Source organism: Solanum pennellii, chromosome 5 (genome assembly GCF_001406875.1).
Source record: "Solanum pennellii chromosome 5, SPENNV200".
Classification (NCBI taxonomy): Eukaryota; Viridiplantae; Streptophyta; class Magnoliopsida; order Solanales; family Solanaceae; genus Solanum; species Solanum pennellii.
In genome coordinates this window covers 3,433,342-3,454,020 of record NC_028641.1, presented here as the reverse complement: position 1 = coordinate 3,454,020, position 20,679 = coordinate 3,433,342, and the positions used below count along the sequence as shown (strand labels likewise).

Below are 20,679 nucleotides of genomic sequence, written 5' to 3'. Positions count from 1 at the left end.
CCCCCCCCCTTTTTTTTTTTTTTTTTTAATCTTTTGCATGAAGCTTCAAGTGAATGTATCGAGATCACATTGGAAAATTTGATGTCGTTTTCTGTTTCTTTCTTGTTTTGATTGGAAGAGTAGTTCAGTTGTGTCATTTCTGTTTGCTTGGCTTGAAGCTGATATGTAATTGATTTTGTTCCATTCGAGAGTTTGGTACTGTTTTCTTTTATATATTTAGTATGATTAACTGCTAGCTATAACATGTGCAGTTTCTGAAAACTATCTGGACAGACATCCATTTAGGAATTTATTATCTTAGAACTATAGTCAAGTGTCATTTTGTATTAGCTTTGCTTATCTAACTTAATTCTTTCGTTGTCATTCAATCACTGTTGAAACAAGGAGTAATGTCTTACTATTATTAGGAAAAGTAGGACAGATTGAGATCAAACTTTTTACCTGAAATTTGTTCAACCTTTACATTAGTAGTACTCAGCTTAATTTCTTTTCAGATCGAAAGAATTGCTCGTATTGCATTTGAAACTGCAAGGAAGCGTAGAGGAAAACTATGTAGCGTGGATAAAGCAAATGTGTTGGAGGTAAAAGCTATTTTTTCTCTCCCCGTTCCTCAACCCTTCTTTTCTTCTCCTCAGTATTTGCCTTCAACTTTCTTGTCTAATTCTGTTTCTTTTATAAAACAAGTAAATCTATTAATAGTTGCATCAACGTGGTGCCTCAATAGTCTTCACCACACATATGATTTCTCTTTAACCTTCTGGGGAAAAAAGAATCTAGTCAACTACCCAACTATCTAGACAAAAAATTATCTATTCTATATACCAGAAGTAGACTAGAATTAGAAAGTAGCTCGTTATTCTCCAAGAATATCCTTCAATTGGTTCATGTAATCTTTCTTTGCAAATCATCCAGCAAAAGCCATAGTTGAGTCATTCTCACGCTACTCTTCTTCAATCATGAATCTTCACCAATCTCACGCTAGCCAAGGGTGTTTGCTGCTGAATTGTTAATGGGAAATACAACACAAATAAGGGAAAAAAAAAAATCCACGAGTCGTAACTCGTGTGCAAGTGTAAGATCAAGTAATTAACAAAATCTGCTCTACTTTAAGCAAGTTTCTTGTTTATCCCTTCAGCAGTTGACGCTTTAAAAGAGTTGTACTAAAGACTAATTTTTTCTTTGTTCACTCTAATTTGCCGCTACTTAAAACTGCAACTGGGAGACCATAAAGATAGCATTGAGATTGAGTTCATTAAGGGTAATTTCTTGTTCTATAGTTCGTGATTTTGAGATATTTGCCAGGCCTCTATGCTTTGGAGGAAGATAGTTACAGCGTTAGCCTCAGAGTATCCTGATGTAGAGCTCTCTCACATGTATGTTGATAATGCAGCCATGCAACTTGTTCGCAACCCAAAACAGGTTTCATTTACCTTTGGTTTTACAATTTTTTGTTTCTCAAATTTGGTCTTAGCACATGATGACACACTCGTCTATGGAGTTGATCCTCGAAACAATCATAATGCAGTTTGATACAATTGTGACAAACAACATATTTGGTGACATCCTGTCCGATGAAGCATCAATGATTACAGGAAGTATTGGGATGCTTCCATCTGCCAGTCTTGGTGCAGCGGTATTTCTGGATTATCTCTTTTCCTTGGAAATATTGGTTCTTTTTCTTCCTCACTACAAATTCTTTAATCTCCTTTTACTTTTGGACACATGTTGCCTCTAGGGACCTGGATTATTTGAACCTATACATGGTTCTGCTCCTGATATTGCTGGGCAGGTTGGCTCTAGTATTTCTTTCTCTCTCTTTTTCTTTTCCCCCTTCTCCTTTAAGTACGGACAGCCCGCCAACCCCCAACCTCCCATCCGGAAATTTGCATATGTTCACATGCTTAAGCACTAACTTTAAACATACAGGATAAAGCAAACCCTTTGGCAACAATGCTCAGTGCTGCTATGCTTCTGAAGTATGGCCTAGGTGAGGAGAAGGCTGCTCAGAGAATTGAAGCAGCTGTTTTAGACACCTTAAATCGAGGATTCCGTACTGGTGACATTCACTCAGCAGGACATGTGAGTTTTATCTTATATTAGACAACTCTATTACTAAATTGCCAAAATGCTTCTCCTTGGTATATAGCTGATCTCTAATTCTCTTGCACTTGAACAACATTTGGCCATGCGGCCAACAAACGAGAAAAATTAGATTATTCTAGACCTCTCTCTATACATAGTTTGGATCAATTTGAATGCTGAAATTATTTAGAAGCTACCGTTATCATATACAACTGCTCAATGCTTGCTTTCAGAAATTGGTCGGATGCAAGGAAATGGGTGAAGAAGTGCTCAAGTCTATCGACAGCAAAACTCCTGCTGCTGTTTAATTCTCTTAAGAGGAGGCTTCCTTGAGACCTCAACAAATGATCATTTTGGCAGATGCATTAGCAGTCGGTATAAATTTTGCCATTTATGCAACTGTTTGAAGGATTCAAAATTGCTGAGTGTTGTATCGTAGCCTAAACGTCTCCATTCTTTTCTCTGATGTTTTTGAGACATTATCCTGTTGTAACATGAAGTGAACCTTGGAGCAACAGTAAAGTTGTTTTCACGAGTTCAAGTGATGGAATCAGCTGGTAATGCTTGTATTAGGGTAGATTGCCTACTTTACTTCTCCTTGGACCCTATGTGAACACGAGATGCTCTGTGCATCGGGCTGTCCTTTTTATTCTGTTGTAACATGGAAAGCAATGAAAATAAGCATTTTTGCACCTTGGGAAAACTGGAATGGAACAATTGTTACCAAATATTGTTGTGGTTGCTATATTGTCTCTATCTTTGACCAAATTTCCTATAATGATCATTTCTGTAACTTCATTGAGTGCGATTATATTTTTTGGAGAGTCCGAGCAAGGATTTTATTCAAAGTCCTTTCCATTCCTCTCTTTACATCTCAACCAAACATATAAGTTCAGTATCTTTGAGATTTTATATTTTTTGGAGAGTCCGAGCAAGGATTTTATTCAAAGTCCTTTTCATTCCTCTCTTTACATCTCAACCAAACATATAAGTTCAGTATCTTTGAGATTTTATATTTTATCCCAAGTTGACACATTAATTTAATCATATTATAGTTAAGTGAATATTAAGATGATGTATACACTCCTATTAATTAATCATGATTAATAATAAAGGTGCATATAAAAGATATAATAAGTATTTTTTTGATTTGATGACAAGGAGAATCACCAAATGTTGTGATGAGATAAATAATATTATTTCATTTTTAATTAAAAGTTTCGGATTCAAATTTTGAACATATAAAAATCTTGTTATGAAATACTTTTTATTTTAATATGTCATATGCGATAGACATCTGAATTTATCATTTCAATATTGATATCGAACAATGAGAAACTTAAAAAAAAAAACTACAAAAAAGAGCTAGGAGGGAATTTTGCCCTTATTGATAGGTGAAAAGACAATGGAGAATTGATTCCTTCCATAATTCAAAAAGAAAAGGAGTATATATATATATGCATTATACATAGCATAATCTCAATCATAACTATATAAAAATCATATAAATACTTCTATTTTTTTTCCCTTTGATAGTGATAGATAATTAAAAAATAGGATATATTTTTTAAACATATAAATTGAAAGAAACAAGGAAAACACAAAAATAAGAGGAAAAATAAAAGAATTACTATGTCCAAATTCATACAAATTGTGACCAAACATCTTAAAGTACTTTTGGTTCAAAGTATTTGATTTATTAAAAAAAGAAATATACATATTAGTGTTCATATATTTAATTTTTGTACATTTTCATACTCAATTAATTGAAATGTATATTTTATCCAGTAGGAAATAAGATATATTAGATTTTAGTAGAATTGTCCACATCAAAATAAAAGTAGATTTTAACTTACTAAATTTGCTCTTCTACTAAACTAAACATAAATTAAATTTTATTCAATTCTTTTTTTCTTAATTTTTTCTAAATCGGAAGTTGATATAATAACTTGACATATAATTCAACACCTTTTGTCTATTGTATCCGAATTTTCAATCTCGTTAATATTAACGTACTTTTACGTTTCTAAATTAGAGCGATTATTAAAAAACACGTTTGATCATATACAAAAATAAGTTGAAATTCTGATAATAGAAAATAACATTACTAAAATAAAATATTTTTATTTTAGCAAAAAAAATTATTTTTTTTAACCAAAAAGTGTGACGTAAAAGTTTATCATTGCTGACTCAATAGTTTTATCGTATGACATAAGATAATGACTTGTCATTTTATTATGATTCACTAATTCTCGTCATTTCATTATTTCATTATCACGAATCAACAATTTATCGTATGATAATGACTCACTATCTTATTAAGATTTACTAATTCTCGTCATTGGAATATCATGTTAGAAGTAAAGTTTCTAATCTCACCGTTACTAATACATTCGGAATATTTTAAATTTAGAATAAGTAACTAAGAAAATATTTTTGACCATATCAAAATTCTTTTTAACTTTTTTTTCTTCTTCAAATTCAATTCAAAAAGCAATAAGGAATCATCATCTGTGTCACAAACCCCTAACTCGTCCAAGACGTCAGTGGACCGGTCATTCTTCTTGAAAACCCAAAAGGGTATTTGTATATGATGAAACCCCACCTGGGTTTTTGCTAAATCTTCAAAGGGTTCTTTAAATTCTTGAAAAAAGAGTGATTTTTTCAGTTTTTTTCAATATTTTTGCTGTTGTTTGGGTTGTTGAGGTAAAGTTTTCCGGCAAGAATGACCACCGCCGGCGCCGGCGACCTTAAGAGTGTTAGAGGTATCATTTGTGAAGTTGGTGCTGGTGCTTCTGCAGGTATGTACTGGCCTCCTTTTTGTCCTTTTGAATTTAATTTGTCAATTGTTGTTATCTGGGGTTTTAATGTTAGAGAAGGTAAGATTAGTTCATGGTGTTGTTTTTTGATCTTTGAGTTTTTTGAGCTATTTGAATGTGATTTTTAGTTAATTGGGGGTTGTAAAAATCATTGCTTTTGTATATTTGGGTAGTTTTTTAGGTGCTACTGCTGCTACATTTAGGTATACATTGGATCTTTTAATTTTTTTCAGCTGTTTGAATGTGAATTTGAGTTAATTGGGGGGTGGGGTGGGGTGGGGATTTTTAGGTGCTATTGCTGCTATATTTGTGTGTACATTGGATCTTTGAGGTTTTTGAGCTATTTGAATGTGAAATTGAGTTGATTGGGGGTTGTAAAAATCTAAGCTTTTGTATCTTTGGATGTTCTTTAGGTGCCATTGCTGCTACATTTACGTGTCCATTGGATGTTATTAAGACAAGACTGCAAGTACATGGTCTGCCTCAGGTTTCTCAATCTGCTCGTCAAGGTTTGTGCTCGTCGTTGTCTCTTATATTAGAAATGATAAGAACTGCTACCTTAAGTCGAATTGCTTCCTTCCGATTGAACAAATGCAAAAATGATATATTAAGATTAATGTGATCTTCTAATTGAATTATTTCATAGCTCTAGGAATGATCATTAGATCCCTTATAACACGTCAATGGTGTCCTATATATAACAGATAAGAACACTTCTTATTCACAACTTAACAACCATGAGAATTCCTATTTGCCTTTTTTGTGAACAAAACACCACTCAGATCAACATATCTAAAAAATGGACTGCGAATCATTAATGCTTATCCGATCAAACCAAGCAAAAATGACAGACCTGAGTTTTCCTCATTTTCAACGATAATTCATTTCAGGTCCTGCTCCTCACTACTAGTTGACTTGGATTTAAGACAGATTGTCAAAATCTTGAGATAACTTTTACCCTGATTTTACAACAGTACCATGGATTCTATGTTTTTCCAGTTATAGCATATCTCTGGTAAAAGAAGTCCTGCTGTTGCTTTGAATTCTTACCAATCTTCTCAGGCAAAGTAGAAGTATTAGCTATTTTTATTGACTGCCCACTATAATTTACTTATCTTTGTGTTCTTCTAGATTCTTAGGTAAGGTATTTGTTAGCATAAAACTAGGGGTGCTGTACAGTAGAATTATACATTACCTCATCCAAACAAATGTGACTACGAAAACATATATCCAACCAATATACACAGGTTGGATCTTTTTTGAACTCCAAAATAGCAACAAAAGCAATATGCATTCTGGATTTTGGAATTTTCTTGTCTTGGATGCTTAATTATTTCACACAAAGCTGTACCTTAGTGCATGAAGAGCTATTATGTTGTATTTTTTCTGTCTTCATGTTCCTTCAGCTTTCACTCAGATAGGCTGCCCATAGGGCTTCTGTTTCCTCCAATTTCCATTTTCTCCAGTGTAGGATGTCCAATGTGTTGCTTTTGGTGCTTTTCCTTGTATTTCTGCTTTCTATATTTGATGTAGTCATTTTCTAAATGGACTTCCACATTCTGTACATTGTGCACTCTAAGCTCATCGCATCTTTGTGGGAAATTTCCTTTGGCAGTGAGTATAATTTGGTGAATTTTAGAGCAGAGTTGCTGTCGACTTTTTCATGAAGGTCTCTGGAGCTAGTTATATTTTCTTCTTAATTTGAACAAGTATTAATTTGAGGAGCTGATAATTGGGCTTTCATCTTGTTCCTTCTTTGGATGAATATACTTTTTTTTGGTCTTCTGTTAAACCTATTTAGATGGTAACCATAGAAAAAGAGGCAAAGACAAAAAAGAAGTCCAAATCCATATTACTGCCACACTTATTTTTCCTTGAATTATTTGGGCAACAACAGGTAGTGTCATTGTCACAAGCTTACAGAATATACTAAGAACAGAAGGTTTCAGGGGACTTTATCGAGGTCTTTCACCAACATTGACAGCTCTTCTTCCGAACTGGGCGGTAAGCATTGTCTTGTTCAATTTCTACTTCTGTGGATTGCAATTAGTTGAACTTCCTTCATGAAATGAATCATCAAAATTGAATGAGATAAATATTCAGATACGGTCTCTTATGGAACTGCATCCTTTCTTATTGAATAATGCAATGATTAGGGTTACCTTGCACACCACCACAAACATGTTCTTATTGCTGATGAAGAATCAAAATGAATAAGGCTTTCCTTTTGGGCGGGGGCAGGTGTTGCTGTATTGAACTTCTGGATAGCTTTTTAATGGAAATAAAAAGTTGATTTACCAGTGTTAGCTGTAATCTTATCGGCTTTGTTTACAACTGACTCCATGTTGGCATATATTTTCGGGGCATGCTGAATGCTGAATCCACCCACCCTTTTTTCTTCTGAATTTCCACATAAGTAACTGTTTTGAGAAAAAACATTCACATCTTCTGCAGGTGTACTTCACAGTTTATGAACATCTCAAGGATTCGTTGCATTCACATGGTAAACTTTTACTCTATTAGTTCTTTGGACTAATAGCTTTCATTACTTCTTTTATAAATGTTTGTTTGAATGCCATCATATTTTTTAATCCTTTACTATTGGAAGTTGTTATGAAGACAATAGGAACTTAGCACTTATCTTTACCAAAAGAATTTTCTTGTGCGGTAAATGCAGTGGATAGCAGTGGGCAGCTTACGATTGGTGCAAACATGCTTGCAGCTGCGGGAGCGGGGGCTGCAACATCCATTACAACAAATCCATTGTGGGTTGTTAAGACTCGGCTCATGGTAGGTTTCTCTCATATAGTTAGCGTAGATTTATTCTTCTGTGCTCACTTTATTGTACCTTAAAGTGCATAAATGCTCAGAAAATATAATAGAATACCAATTTGATTAAGTTGGCTTCCTTCAATTTGGGTAATTGGTGTTGTTGGTAGGGAGCCATGATCCATGCACTTTCATTTTTCTATATATTTCCTTGCCCTGCTCCAGTTTCTGCAGTCTTTATCACTGTGCTATTACGTATCCATGTATGCTTTACTTCATCAACTATGATCCAAGAGAAGAATGGGAATAGGTGAAATGCAATCCTTACCTCGTGAGGGCTTAAATGTGGAGTATCAGAAATTTCTTTTATGTTGGTGGCATCCTAGTTAGCTTGTGTGTAACTTGACTGTTTTACCGGGTACATGCTATCTCCCACCAGCACAGGTATCATGTAGCTCTGCCAACTAGGCCAGTAGGCCTAGTCACCTAGACAGATGAGAAGAGATCACCTAGTGTTTCTTGCCTCTGTTGGTATTGGAGTATTAGAGTGATACATCTGGAAAAATTGAAACCAAGACTAGCTGTCTGTATGTAAGCCTGTTGATATAGTTAGGATTATGCTGCTCTATAGCTAGTGAAAGAAAAATTCCTCTGATTTCTCTGTCCTCCCCCTTATCAAAAAGGAGTTTCTCATGTGCACATGTAGCATGTTCACTTTTCTATCATGAATTCTTAATAGAGAGAAGAATGCAGATTCCACACAGTTTAGAAATCCTGAGATATGCATTAACCCCTCCAACCGAAGCATGGATAGTAGAAAAGTTGACTTGGGGCATTTGACTGGAATCACATCCAATAAGCAGCATAGGGGAGAGAAATTCTAAAATTTTATGAGGGTAGGTAAACCCGTCATGGACATTTTCAGAATTCCCATGCTTTTTTTTTTCTCTTCGAAAGGGAGAAGTCTCTTGTGAGTTAGTTGATCCAGTCCAGTTGAGGACCTGGTTTGAAACTCGAGGAAGCATGGGCCTGCCCCCTCTACCCTCCTCCTCCTCTCACTTATATGTTAGGCTTTAGTTCTTTGCAGGGTTCAAACTTGTTACCCAATTACGCATCCTGTGTTGTGGTTCTTTTGTTGTTGAATCAAAACGTTGGGGCAAGAGTTCCCTTGTGTTTCAGATATACCTTTGTTGTAGTAAAGGATATATCATCTTGTTGGATTCCTTTTGTAATTATTTCTAGCACATTTCGTGCTATATATATAATACTTACCTTCTTTCAAAAAAGGATATACACATCTTGTGGATAGTTGATTTGAGTTTGTGAACATTTGATATAGATCCATACCTGGATAGCTACAACATGTAGGCGAATTATCAATGAAACGCTTCAACTTATCAAAAAAATGTTCTTGTTGGATAATTGGTGTCTGGTGCAACTGCAGCTTGCCGTATTTCCAGCAACTGAAATTGGTGTAACAACAGTAAATAGTTCTAATTAGTATAACTGGAGATGCTTCTTCACTAAAATAAATCAGAATCCAAACTTTCGTGTATCAATTTAGTCATGTTCACGTTTTCTTTAGATTCAATATTTGCTAAGAGTCTTTGTCTTCTAAGAGATTTATATTCCGGGAAAATATGTATAATTTGCTGCCAGAGAATCTATTTTGTTTTCTTTCTAAAATTGGTGATCTACTTAAATGGACCCACATAAGTTGTAAGGATTCTCATAGCTGATCCCAATTTGTTCGGAATTGAGGCATAATTGTAGTACCCATTGGTGTAAGCATCTGCACATGGTGCCAATACAGTTGTTGTCCTAGTGCAACATAAGTGTGTTACGAGTTCACGTAACATAGGCGAAAGCACAAGTTTCTAATACCATTAGAGTTTATTGTTAGGGTGTCCTTAATTACTATTGGAATAATAACTTGCATTTGCTTACGTAGCGTGTTCCTGATATTTTCTTTTCCTCATTCTTTAGACACAGGGAATGAGGGAGGGTGTAGTTCCTTATAAAGGTATATTGTCTGCTTTAATACGAATAACACATGAAGAAGGGATCCGCGGATTGTACAGGTTAGTTATATAGCAAAGATAGTTATATACAAACTTTTTACTTATGTGTGTTTCATCCTTCGTAGAGACGCTTCAGTTCCATACCCTCTTAACCAACTATGCGAAGATGGAAAACATCTTCGTAGGATAATAAGCAATTACTCTTGTCCAAAAAAAAGAAAAAACAATATCCATTTTCATCACCTGATGTTGACTCTAGTTAGTTATTTTGGGTTTGATATCTCCGTTTGCTTTGGGTTGCAGCGGCCTCTTGCCGTCATTGGCTGGGATTAGTCATGTTGCTATCCAATTTCCAGCATATGAAAAGCTGAAATCATACTTGGCAAAAAGGGGTGAGAAGCTTTTCTCTTTTATCAGTTGCGGAAGTTTGTTTCTCATTTATCTCTTATCTGATTGATCACGTGATGTCTTTCTTGAATTGCCAGCCAATAAGCATACGAATGAACTAAACTCTGGTGAAGTAGCAATTGCCTCTTCGATGGCAAAAATACTTGCCTCTGTAATGACTTATCCACATGAGGTAAGCAGGAAATGGACCAAGACCATCTTTGTTCTTTCCTGGAAACACAGTCCTACTTATTTATCTATCGTTCTTTACCAGGTCGTGCGTTCTAAACTTCAAGAACAAGGGCAAGTAAGAAACTCAGAGAAAGCATATAATGGGGTTGTCGATTGTGTAAAAAAGATGTTCAAACAGGAACGTCTGACCGCATTCTACCGGGGTTGTGGAACCAATCTTCTAAGGACCACACCCTCTGCTGTTATTACATTTACCAGTTATGAAATGATCCACAAAATACTTCAACGAGCTATACTTCCAGAAAAGAATTCAGAACCCAATCCTAGACGTAAATCCCATAAGGTAGCCGAAGAACATGGAGACAATGATGAAAAATTACAACAATCAGAAAGCACATCAAATAAGAGAACTCCTTTAATTCCATTGAGTAACTCTGATAATCTAACTGCTAGACATTGATTAGAGATGTTTCTCTTTTTCTTCTTTTTTTTCGTCGTGGAAGCAATTTGCAACAAGTGTTTGCTGTTGCACAATTTTTTTATTTTGTATCTTACTATTTTGGGTGAAGAAAGTTTTATATTTCGATCTAATAAAGAAGGGCGCGGATAGTTTCCCTCTAAGTCTGTATTCATCATCTTTGATTATTTGTTTCTCTCTGTGGGTTACGTTGGATATGTTGTTCTTCTTCCCTTTTTTCACCTTGGAAAATGATTGGCTAATTCTTGATTATTGACCCATTCTTGAATTGCAATTTCTAAATAAAGGATTTGTCTGTAGACAATTAATTGCAGGCCAATTCTTGGTGGAACAAGAATTAGTCATAGTTTCAAATCCCATCTTATGAACTTTCTTGACAGCCATAATATTCCAACTCATTAATTAGATAATGAACTCGAAAAGTTCTCCAAAATGAGCAATACACGCTACCTCCTACCAGTATAGGCATCTAGTAACTATGTTAATCAACAATTATGGAAGAAATCACCTAGCGTTTTTTGTCTCTGCTGAAATTTAAATGTGGATTTTCGTGATTTCACTTCATTAACTATTAGGCTACACGTTTTGATGCTAGCTACATGTATTGGTTTTGGCTTCAAAGAGAGAAAAATGATGCAAAATTGCTTGTATATTATTCACCAAAAGTAGCAAAGGCATTTTTAAAGCCAGGATAACCCATAGAGAGAATTTTCAAAACTGCTCTTAGGTGTGTGCGGATCCTCCAAAAGTAGTGCATTTTTGGAGGATCAGACACACGTGCAGCAATACTTTAGGAGAATCCGAGCAACATAGTCTAAAGGGGAATCATATACATATGTGACTATAACTAACACTTTAAGAAAGCTTCATTTACTATATTCCTGAACAGGCTGAAACAAGCTGAAAAAACTCTATAAAAATGACATCATGATATGTATTTAACATGAAGGGGAAAAATGAGTTTATGAAACATCACCCTCCAGTACTAGTTGTAGTGGAACTGCTAGCCCATGTATCAATCACAGTATCAGGTGAAGCTGGAGTGTTTTTCTTCAATAACACAGCATCATCCGTTTCAGAAGGATAACGATGAACTTTTACAGTTCTTGTCTTGGTATTGCAGCTATTGATATCCTTTCTCTGATAATTTTTCCATTCACTGTATTTGATAAGCTTCAACGTTTCGTGTACTTCTTCCATTGTAGGTCTCATGTCCTTGACAACTTGCAAGCACTGGAAAGCTAGTTCTGCTACTGATATTGTCATCCTCCTAACTTCAGCATCTGTCTCGAATCCAAGTGATGGATCAATCACCTCATCAAATGCAGATTTTAGTATCCTGTTCATCGCGTAGTTTGCCAAATTAATCTCGTGCATATGTCTGTTCATATCTACAGCTCGCTTTGATGATAGGAGCTCAACAAGGACAACCCCAAAGCTATAAACATCACTCTTATCAGTAAGCTGGTAACATTCGTGATACTGAGGATCAACATATCCTGGGGTCCCTTGAGGTGCGGTTGAGATATGAGTGACATCGTTAGGGAAGGATTTTGACAGCCCGAAATCTGCTACTTTGACACAAAACTTATTGTCCAGGAGAATGTTATTTGTTTTGACATCACGGTGTATGATGTCAGAAGCATGAAGGTAAGCCAACGCGCTAGCAGTTTCAATGGCGATTGTGAGCCTTATAGACCATGTTAGTAACTTATCCTTCGCTCTATGTCCGTACAGGTGATCAGCAATTGTTCCATTAGGAATGTACTCATAAACAAGGAAGAGTTCACGGCTACGTCTTGATGTACATCCGTAAAGGGTTACAAGATTCGGATGCCTAAGGCGAGTGAGAATTTCAATTTCGTTGATAAACTGCTGCATTTGCCTGTGATTGTTCTCATAAAGACTCTTAACTGCAACTTCTTTTCCATCTTTAAGTCTTCCTGATTTTAGAACATACAGAAATAGCTGTTAGATCAAGATGCTTACTACGTACATTTCCCCTCGAAAATCAAAACAAACAAAACCGACTTTTGTGGATTGTCTTTAGATTATTACTCCCTCGTTTCAATTTGTTTGACTTACTTCCCTTTTTAGTCCGTTTCAGAAAGAATGCATCTTTCCCTTTTTAGTCCGTTTCACATGATATGTTTAAGACCACAAGATCAAAGAACATTTGGTACATTCTAACACCACGAGATTCGAAAGTCTTTCTTTACTTTCTAAACTCCGTGCCTAGTCAAAACTAGATAAACAAATTGAAACGGAGGGAATAACTTCTATGCAAAAGATCTTTCTTACCATAGTACACAGTTCCATAACCTCCATCACCAAGTTCTCTAGAAGAACTGAATTTGTTGGTGGCTTCTTCAAGTTCTTCATAGGAGAATACAGGAATCCCTAGGTACTCACAACGTTCCTCGAGCTCGTGATGAATCATTGAAATACCAGATGTATTTCTTGAAATAAATAGTGAAAAATCATTTCTCCTCCTCATGTAAAACCATAGACCACAGGCAATTGCACAGAGTCCAACAAGAGAACCGATTAATGCTGAAACTGAAACAAAAAACAACAACAACCGATCAACGAACATAAAACATGGACTAAAGTGAAATATTTTAGATTCTTTATAGCTTTGTTATTGATAAGGGGAGCCTTGATTCAAGAATAAGAGTTTCCGCCATGATGTGACCAAGAGATCACAGGCTCAAGCGGTGGAAATAACTACTTCTAGGCTCTAGCTATATAATTGTCATCGTAGAAATAAACCTTTAAAGTCTAAAATCTTGTAATGTACAACAACAAAATTGCAGACAAAATGTCAAAAGATAGGTACCTGCAACAATCACTTTCGCATATTTAAGATGACGATCTGCAAGTACAGTAAAAATGAAAATGTAAGATGAACCAAGAAAAGAAAAGAACCAAAATCATTAATGTGAAACATGAACAAAGCTCTTTACCTTTGTTGGTATTAGAACAAAAAAAGTTGTTAGTAGTGTTATCTGTTTGACACTTTCCTCCTGTATAATGACACTGATTACACTCATCAGACACAGTCCATCCTAGTATAACTTCATCAGTTAACAGATGAAATAAGCCACTTCCATTATTTGTTGTCAAAGGCAACTGAATAAATGAACAACTACTAGGAATAGGTACTTCATAATAATGGATGGAGATGTTATAGTATAATACGAAACTATCACAGACATTGTAACTTTGATAGCTGCTGGAGCTGAAAAATTCTTCATTTCTACTCTTTTGGCTTTTGTTGCATTTGAACAAAGTGAGTAATGGATCAAATCTATATGTTATTGAAGGAGAAATAACGATTGAGAAATTTTTATCAAAAGTCTGACAACTGTTCTTCTTCAAAAGTTCTCCAAGACTAGAGTCCTTAAGTTTGATAAAAACATCACTTTTTTCAATAGCTTGATATTTCACCCCATCCAATTCAATCATGGGATTTTCAGTATCATCACAATAAACTTTCGACAATCCACAATCAAGTTCAGTGGATTTGTAGAAAGGAAAACTCAAATTTCTCAAGTTTCCACACTGGAATTCATTAGTGCAGTTTGAGTATGATGTGTTCTGTCCTTGAGCTGAATCAAAGTACCAAAACTGAAACAAAACGAAGACGAAAAAACAAGAAAACATATCCATGATGAACCCTTTTGGATTTAAAAAACAACAAGAATAAGCAAAAGAATGTTAGTTAAGAAAAAAAAACTGAATTCTGCAGAGTTTGTTTTATTGTAATATTGGATTTGCTTAGCAATAGGATTGCATTAATGTTGGTTTATCTTTTAGACACGTTAAGTTGACTCAAACATGTGGAAACAAGACTTTGAAGAAAGACAATTTGATGGAAGATTGGCCAAATGGGGTATGGGACCTTTGTGACTTTAACAACATGAGGAATTTTCAATTCACCTTCCTTCCCTTCATTTATGGTTCAAAGACAACTTTTCTTCGATCATCCGAAACTTATTGATCCGACTAATTCAGATTCATGTCAAGTAAGCTCGTTAAGTTAGGTAAACTGTTCCTTATCAAGAAGTTCTCTTTTTTCAAGATTCGAGCTTGAGACCTCCAATTAAGAATATACAGTCCTCAACTATCCTACCCCACTCTTTTTTACAAAGTGGGTAATTTTCTATTACCTTCCTTCCATGTACTAATTTAGATTCACGTCATGTGCCTTATCACGAGGTTTCTTTTCTCAAGACTCGAACATGAGATATCTGGTTTGGACTTATGAATGGTTCAATGAGTCATATAATGCTCTAAGTCCGCTAAGGAAGGCAAAACCATTACTTTTCAAGAAGTTCTCTTTCTCAAGACTCAAACTTGAAATATCTGATTAACGATAGATGATTATAAACCATCCTAGTTTTAAAATATGACTCTTTCTTATTAATGGGACATGTCAAATCATTCCCTCCACATATAAGATGACCCCAAAAAGTAGTTAGGAAAAATGAGTACCCTCTATTAAAAGTTGAAAAGGACACTGCATAATAAGTCTTCACTTTTGGCTCTTCTTGGTATAAAAAAATAATTTTTTTAGTTGTCTTTTTTCAGTCTCTTTGGATGAAAGCATGCCATATTGGACAAAATTTAAGAAAATCAAATAATATACTCAATATTCCCTTATATGACCACAAGTTATTGTAGTTTTTTTCAGAATTTTTTTTCTAACTAAAAGATTCTGTTTAATGTGGTTTACTGCTACTTTAGTTATATTAAAACTTGCATTTTTAGTTTGAATTTTTTAAAATTATTTTTCTCTATTCAAATTACTTCTATAATGTGGTAATTAATTGAGTCAATTAATGAGATGGAATTCTTAAGACCAGTCTAAATGTAGAATTGTGGAATTCTTAAACATCATAATTTTATAGTTATCTTTCTAACTCTCATTATTATTTTTGTCGTTGGTCTTTGGTCATTATAATTTTTGTATTGCAGTCAACTAAGGAGAAAATGTAGCCTCGATACTTTGTATCGCGACGGAGCTAGGGACACAAGGGGTTCATCTGAATCCTCCATCGCTTTGGAAATGACACAATATTTACGAGATCAATACTATCCTTTTACGGATAGGTTATAGTAGATGTTGAATTTCCTTGACTTCTTCATGTGTTTACTTCTTTATATTTTGAATCCCCGGATATCTTGATTCCGCTACTTAATATGTTTAGTGCAAAATCCATACTCTAAAATTGTGTTTGGTGTGCCTCATTTTCAAAAACTGTATAAGACCTATCTATTGCCATTCATAAAGAAATGGACTCTATGGTGCTTTTTGAATGAGCTACTTTAGAACAGGAAATATTTTGACATATTTCTAATGCTGTCTTTAGAACGGACCATATAAATAGAGGTGATCTATGCATAGTTATTCTAGACAGGGGCGGAGCTACAGTTCGACTTACAGATTCAGTAAAACTTCTGAATTTCCCGGTCCAACCTAAAATGGATGGAAACACTGGCTTGATGAAGACTAGAATTGAAATAGCTAAATCGACTGCTCCTCTAGAATGGTTAGTAATACCACTTGAGAGCGGATAGACTGTACACTCAGTGCCACTAGTAGCTTCTACTGCGGGCGGTCTTAATAAGAGCAGGAGACTTGGAGGCGACTACTAGAACGAATCGAGCATGAAACAAGTACCAAATAATATTCAGTTAATGTTATGACTTGGCTCAGTTTTCTGTGTATTTTTGTTTATCTACATGAACTGTGAAACCAAAAAAAGATGAATATTATGTACTTGTGATACTTGTGCTAGAGTCACTAATCCACACTTGAGTTACTGAAATTGGTGAAGTTGGAAACTTGTTGAGTTTCTTCAATAATACATCTACTTCTGATTCAGGTGAAAGAGGGACTTGTACACTCTCTTTCGTGTTTCCGTCACAATCGATTTTCTTATCATGTATAAACTCACCATGCTGAATTTCTTGCAATGTTTCTAGTACTTCAACCATACTAGGTCTCATGTCCTTGTCATGTTGCAAGCATCTAAACGATATCTCGGCTACTGAAATAGTCATCCTCCTAACTTCTGCATCAGACTGAAAACCGAGGGATGGGTCTATCAACTCATCAAATGCACACCTTAAAATCCTGTTTATTGCATAGTTAGATAAGTTGATCTCTTCATTATGTCTACTGAAGTCTACTGCAGGCATGGATGATAACAGCTCAACAAGGACAACCCCAAAGCTATAAACATCACTTTTATCAGTAAGCTGGTAACATTCGTGGTACTTTGGATCGACGTAACCAGGGGTACCTTGAGGTGCAGTTGATATGTGAGAAATATCCGTTGGATGAAGTCTTGAAAGTCCAAAATCTCCAACTTTGACACAGAAGTTTTGATCAAGTAGTATGTTGTTACTCTTCACATCGCGGTGGATTATATCAGAAGCATGGAGATATGCCAGAGCAGTGGCAGCTTCAACAGCAATTTTCATGCGTATAGGCCAGGTGAGTGAGCCGTCCTTCATCTTATGACCGTGCAAGTGATCAGCAATCGTTCCATTTGGGACGTACTCATATACAAGTAAGAGTTGATCGCTGAGTTTAGACGTGCAACCATAAAGAGTGACAAGATTTTTGTGTCTTAACCTTGTTAGAATTTCAATCTCAGTTGCAAACTGTTCCTTTCTCCTAGCATTGTGGTCGTAGAGGCGTTTTACTGCAACTTCTCTTCCATCCTGAAGTTTCCCTAGTTTGTAGCATACAAGAACTAGAATCAACGAAAATGAAGAGAGTGATGGCTAGACACATCTGCATTGTCAAAAGTTTCTTACCATAGTAAACTGTTCCATATCCTCCATCCCCGAGTTCTCTGGATGAATCGAAATTCATGGTAGCTTGTTGAAGTTCAGCATAAGAGAATACGGGAACCCCAGAGAACCCGCTGTCTAATTCATAGCTTTGTGTTGAGGGCTCTGAAGGGATGCTTCTTGGAAGAACATTAGTAAAACTTCTATGACTCTTCTTGCAACAGCAGATTATATTGATCACTATGCTGATTGCTATTATAAACAATCCACCAAGCACTGCAGATCAGATAAGACATTAAACAGGTTAGCTCAGACTCACCCAAAATGCTCTCGTACACGTGTCACCATGAACCTGATAACATTTTTGAAGAGTTCGAGCAACACAGAGTTACAAATAAAAGTTATGGCATAGTATTAGTGCACATCTAGACACCTCAGCGTGGGCTTAACTTACAACTAAACACTCCAAACTCATCCTTACTATGTCTCATGGACAGCCGATGTGACGTGACACATACATTATGGAGGTGTTCGGATGATCATTTTGTGAGTTGGAGTGTTCAACTAACACAACGAAGACAAGTTTAGATGTCTAGATGTGCATATATACTCAAAGTTGGAATGTTTACTTGTCGGTTGAGATCAAGTTTCGAGTGTCTATTTATGTATTATGCCAAAAGTTATTGATTATAGACTATAGTAAAGTACCTGAGCCTAGAATCAATCCCAAATTCTTTTTAGCTGCTGCAAAACACACAAATGACAGTTCAAATCAGTCACAATAAGACTGAAATAAATGCACATTCATCCACATTAACAATAGTAAAGATAGCAACAAATACCTTTAGAGCAAAAGAAGTTATTTTTGCTGTCATTTTGGCATTGTCCTTCTCTATAAAAACACTTAGAACAATCTTTAGAAACTTCCCAATCCAATGTGAAATTAGAACTCAACAACTCAAACAAATCAGAAGGAACAGGTACTGAAGGTGAAATATACTTCAAAGGTAATCGAATAATCGAGCAGTTTACAGGAAGATCATCTTCATCAACTTCCATACTATAGTTTCTATGATCTGTTCTTGTTTTATGATAGTACAAGTTAAATCCATCACAGTTCAAGTACTTATCATAACGTCGAAAATAACCATCTATCTCCTCATTACTACTACTACTACCATTCATACATTTGAACAAAGTGATATTGTTGAATACACCAAATGAAACAGAAGGTGTATTAGGAAAAGATAAGTTCCTTTCAAAGGATTTGCAACTTCTAGTAGCTAAATAACCTTCAAGAATCGAGTCCGAAAGATCGATACCATTAACCCATAGCCACTTCTTGTAAGCATTGTATGTCACACCTTCAATCTCAACTTTTGGATATTGAAATGTGTTGTTACAATCAATCTTTGATAATCCACAATATGGTTTATTGAATTCTGAAAAAGGATAACTCATGATACCAAGTCCTCCACAATTGAACTCTTTTGGACATGATGATTTACTCTCAACTTCAACTATAACAACATGAAACATAAAGAACATAGCCAAAAAAAGGGCTAAAGCCATAAGTCTAACTCTTAAAAAACTTCAACTAAGTATAACAATACATAAGTAGAAAAAGTTATTACAAGACAAATTATTAGTATTACCAAAAAAAATGTACACTAGTTCACCCTCAATCCCATTTTATACTATAGTTTGGACTTTTTTATTATAAAAATGATCCCTTATGTTTAGGGGTATTTCAATTTAGTCCCTTAAGTATCTTCTAAGCAAGTTTTAGTCCTTTAAGTTTGTCAAATTAGACACTTTTAGACCTCCGCCAAACATTTAGCTATACGTCTTTAGTACTCCACTAACTATATTTAGCAAATTCTACTCGTTAGATGTAACGAAAACCATGACAAAAAAGAAAGATTTAACCAGAAATATCGGAAAAATCCCATCGAATATTGAAAACTGTTGCACTGATAATCTGAGTTCTTGTTTAACAACTCTTATATAACCGAACATGTAGAGTTTGTTAAACATTTGAACGAAACCAAAAGGTGCTTATTTTTAGGAAGACTTAAAAAGACGAAAACTAAGGGACTATTTTGAATCTACTTTTAAACATAAGGGACTATTATTGTTATCTTCAAGACTTTGTTATCTTATCTTTTACGAATAATTCAATTAACAAGCACTAAAGATTATAAAAAAGCAAAAATTAGGGACCATTAAATTTGCAAGTGGAAATATGAAATGAAATTTTTTTAGTAATTTTGCTTACCAACTTTTCATTGACTGTGACTTTAGCCGAATTAAAAGACTTACAATATAATTTGACTATTAAAAAAACAATCATATATTTAATAATTAATTTAGAAAAAACAATGCATTTGAATTAGTCTATGCCTGGGTTTCTACTCCATTGTACTTTTCTGACAACAAGTGGTGACAGCTAATTAAAGTCGGACTAATTTATTTGATATAGTTTAACTCAACGTAAAATTTGAGGAAAATTAAAAAAGTGAAGTTTTATAATTTGTGGCTTAAAACAAGCTTTAAACTCATTTTATTAAGGGTGAAAAGGTAATTTTGAATTTGAGTTATGTACGATTATATAAAGACGATATTTTTTTTAGATAGATAATAGGAAAAATGTATAACGTAAATTGAGATAGAGGGATTAGTATACTTTGAGAGCAAACTTTTTTGAATGTGATCTCTCAAGACTAAACAATTAAATAAAAGCAAAGGCAAAATATATTTGTTTAATTTTGATAAAATAAATTAATATTGAAATGGAATCTTCTTTTTCTTTTTTTTGTTTTTGCCTTTTTTATTTGGCAGGTCAACTATTGGCTAGAACTAGAACATGGAATATAGAGGTCCATCCATTTAAAGTTGGAGTTAAGGAAAAGTCAATTGACCCTTAATCCTTATAACTTGAGTTTTTTCTCAAAGAATTTAGACACGTGAAGTCCACTTATTTTACGTTGGAGTTCTGTTAATATACAAGGACAAATATGAGACGATTTGCTAACGATAAAAAATGAATGAACCGAAAGTGTAATTGAATCACTTCCACTCATAGACATAAAAACCATTTTTTAAAAAAGGTGTGTGTGGGTGG

At 34.8% G+C, this 20,679-nt stretch overlaps 4 protein-coding genes across 5 annotated transcripts in view; 2 read left to right on the top strand and 2 right to left on the bottom strand.

The window, feature by feature from the left end:
- The window catches only part of LOC107019819 (3-isopropylmalate dehydrogenase, chloroplastic-like), an 8,834-nt gene extending 6,013 nt beyond the window's left edge, over positions 1–2,821 (top strand). The window contains exons 6-11 of the mRNA XM_015220190.2: positions 495–581; positions 1,303–1,419; positions 1,526–1,633; positions 1,736–1,789; positions 1,927–2,079; positions 2,316–2,821. Coding sequence (XP_015075676.1) covers positions 495–581; positions 1,303–1,419; positions 1,526–1,633; positions 1,736–1,789; positions 1,927–2,079; positions 2,316–2,390 — 594 coding nt within the window. The 3' untranslated portion in view covers positions 2,391–2,821. The remainder of the gene's footprint in view (positions 1–494; positions 582–1,302; positions 1,420–1,525; positions 1,634–1,735; positions 1,790–1,926; positions 2,080–2,315) is intronic.
- A 1,706-nt stretch (positions 2,822–4,527) lies between these two features.
- On the top strand, positions 4,528–10,905 carry LOC107019820 (nicotinamide adenine dinucleotide transporter 1, chloroplastic). The gene is made up of 9 exons (XM_015220191.2): positions 4,528–4,883; positions 5,315–5,410; positions 6,799–6,905; positions 7,356–7,404; positions 7,579–7,691; positions 9,657–9,751; positions 9,995–10,083; positions 10,177–10,271; positions 10,353–10,905. The coding sequence occupies exons 1-9, from the start codon at positions 4,808–4,810 to the stop codon at positions 10,728–10,730; spliced, it is 1,098 nt and encodes a 365-aa protein (XP_015075677.1). The 5' UTR covers positions 4,528–4,807; the 3' UTR covers positions 10,731–10,905.
- Positions 10,906–11,379: 474 nt separating this feature from the next.
- Positions 11,380–14,643, bottom strand: LOC107019815 (LEAF RUST 10 DISEASE-RESISTANCE LOCUS RECEPTOR-LIKE PROTEIN KINASE-like 1.1). The gene is made up of 4 exons (XM_015220186.1): positions 13,715–14,643; positions 13,588–13,623; positions 13,050–13,307; positions 11,380–12,691 (listed from the first exon to the last, which is right to left on the bottom strand). The coding sequence occupies exons 1-4, from the start codon at positions 14,418–14,420 to the stop codon at positions 11,721–11,723; spliced, it is 1,971 nt and encodes a 656-aa protein (XP_015075672.1). The 5' UTR covers positions 14,421–14,643; the 3' UTR covers positions 11,380–11,720.
- Positions 14,644–16,415: 1,772 nt separating this feature from the next.
- On the bottom strand, positions 16,416–19,193 carry LOC107019812 (LEAF RUST 10 DISEASE-RESISTANCE LOCUS RECEPTOR-LIKE PROTEIN KINASE-like 1.1). Of its 2 annotated transcripts, none has more exons than XM_015220182.2 (4): positions 18,398–19,193; positions 18,264–18,299; positions 17,580–17,831; positions 16,416–17,494 (listed from the first exon to the last, which is right to left on the bottom strand). In XM_015220182.2, exons 1-4 carry the CDS (start codon positions 19,125–19,127, stop codon positions 16,527–16,529), a joined length of 1,986 nt encoding a protein of 661 aa, XP_015075668.1. In that variant the 5' UTR covers positions 19,128–19,193; the 3' UTR covers positions 16,416–16,526. The 2 variants fall into 2 exon arrangements, with proteins under 2 accessions (XP_015075668.1, XP_015075669.1); XM_015220183.2 differs by having other exon boundaries at positions 18,264–18,296.
- Positions 19,194–20,679: the final 1,486 nt, after the last annotated feature.

Excerpts from the sequence above, each read along its gene's own strand:
- LOC107019820 (XM_015220191.2), top strand. The coding sequence starts at position 4,808 with ATGACCACCGCCGGCGCCGGCGACCTTAAGAGTGTTAGAGGTATCATT. Across the intron at positions 6,906-7,355 it reads CTCTTCTTCCGAACTGGGCG|GTGTACTTCACAGTTTATGA; the intron begins GTAAGCATTGTC and ends CATCTTCTGCAG. Across the intron at positions 9,752-9,994 it reads GGGATCCGCGGATTGTACAG|CGGCCTCTTGCCGTCATTGG; the intron begins GTTAGTTATATA and ends TTTGGGTTGCAG.
- LOC107019815 (XM_015220186.1), bottom strand. The coding sequence starts at position 14,420 with ATGGATATGTTTTCTTGTTTTTTCGTCTTCGTTTTGTTTCAGTTTTGG. Across the intron at positions 13,624-13,714 it reads TTGTTCTAATACCAACAAAG|ATCGTCATCTTAAATATGCG; the intron begins GTAAAGAGCTTT and ends CTGTACTTGCAG. Across the intron at positions 12,692-13,049 it reads TTATGGAACTGTGTACTATG|GAAGACTTAAAGATGGAAAA; the intron begins GTAAGAAAGATC and ends TTCTAAAATCAG.
- LOC107019812 (XM_015220182.2), bottom strand. The coding sequence starts at position 19,127 with ATGGCTTTAGCCCTTTTTTTGGCTATGTTCTTTATGTTTCATGTTGTT. Across the intron at positions 17,832-18,263 it reads GGGATTGATTCTAGGCTCAG|TGCTTGGTGGATTGTTTATA; the intron begins GTACTTTACTAT and ends TCTGATCTGCAG. Across the intron at positions 17,495-17,579 it reads ATATGGAACAGTTTACTATG|GGAAACTTCAGGATGGAAGA; the intron begins GTAAGAAACTTT and ends GCTACAAACTAG.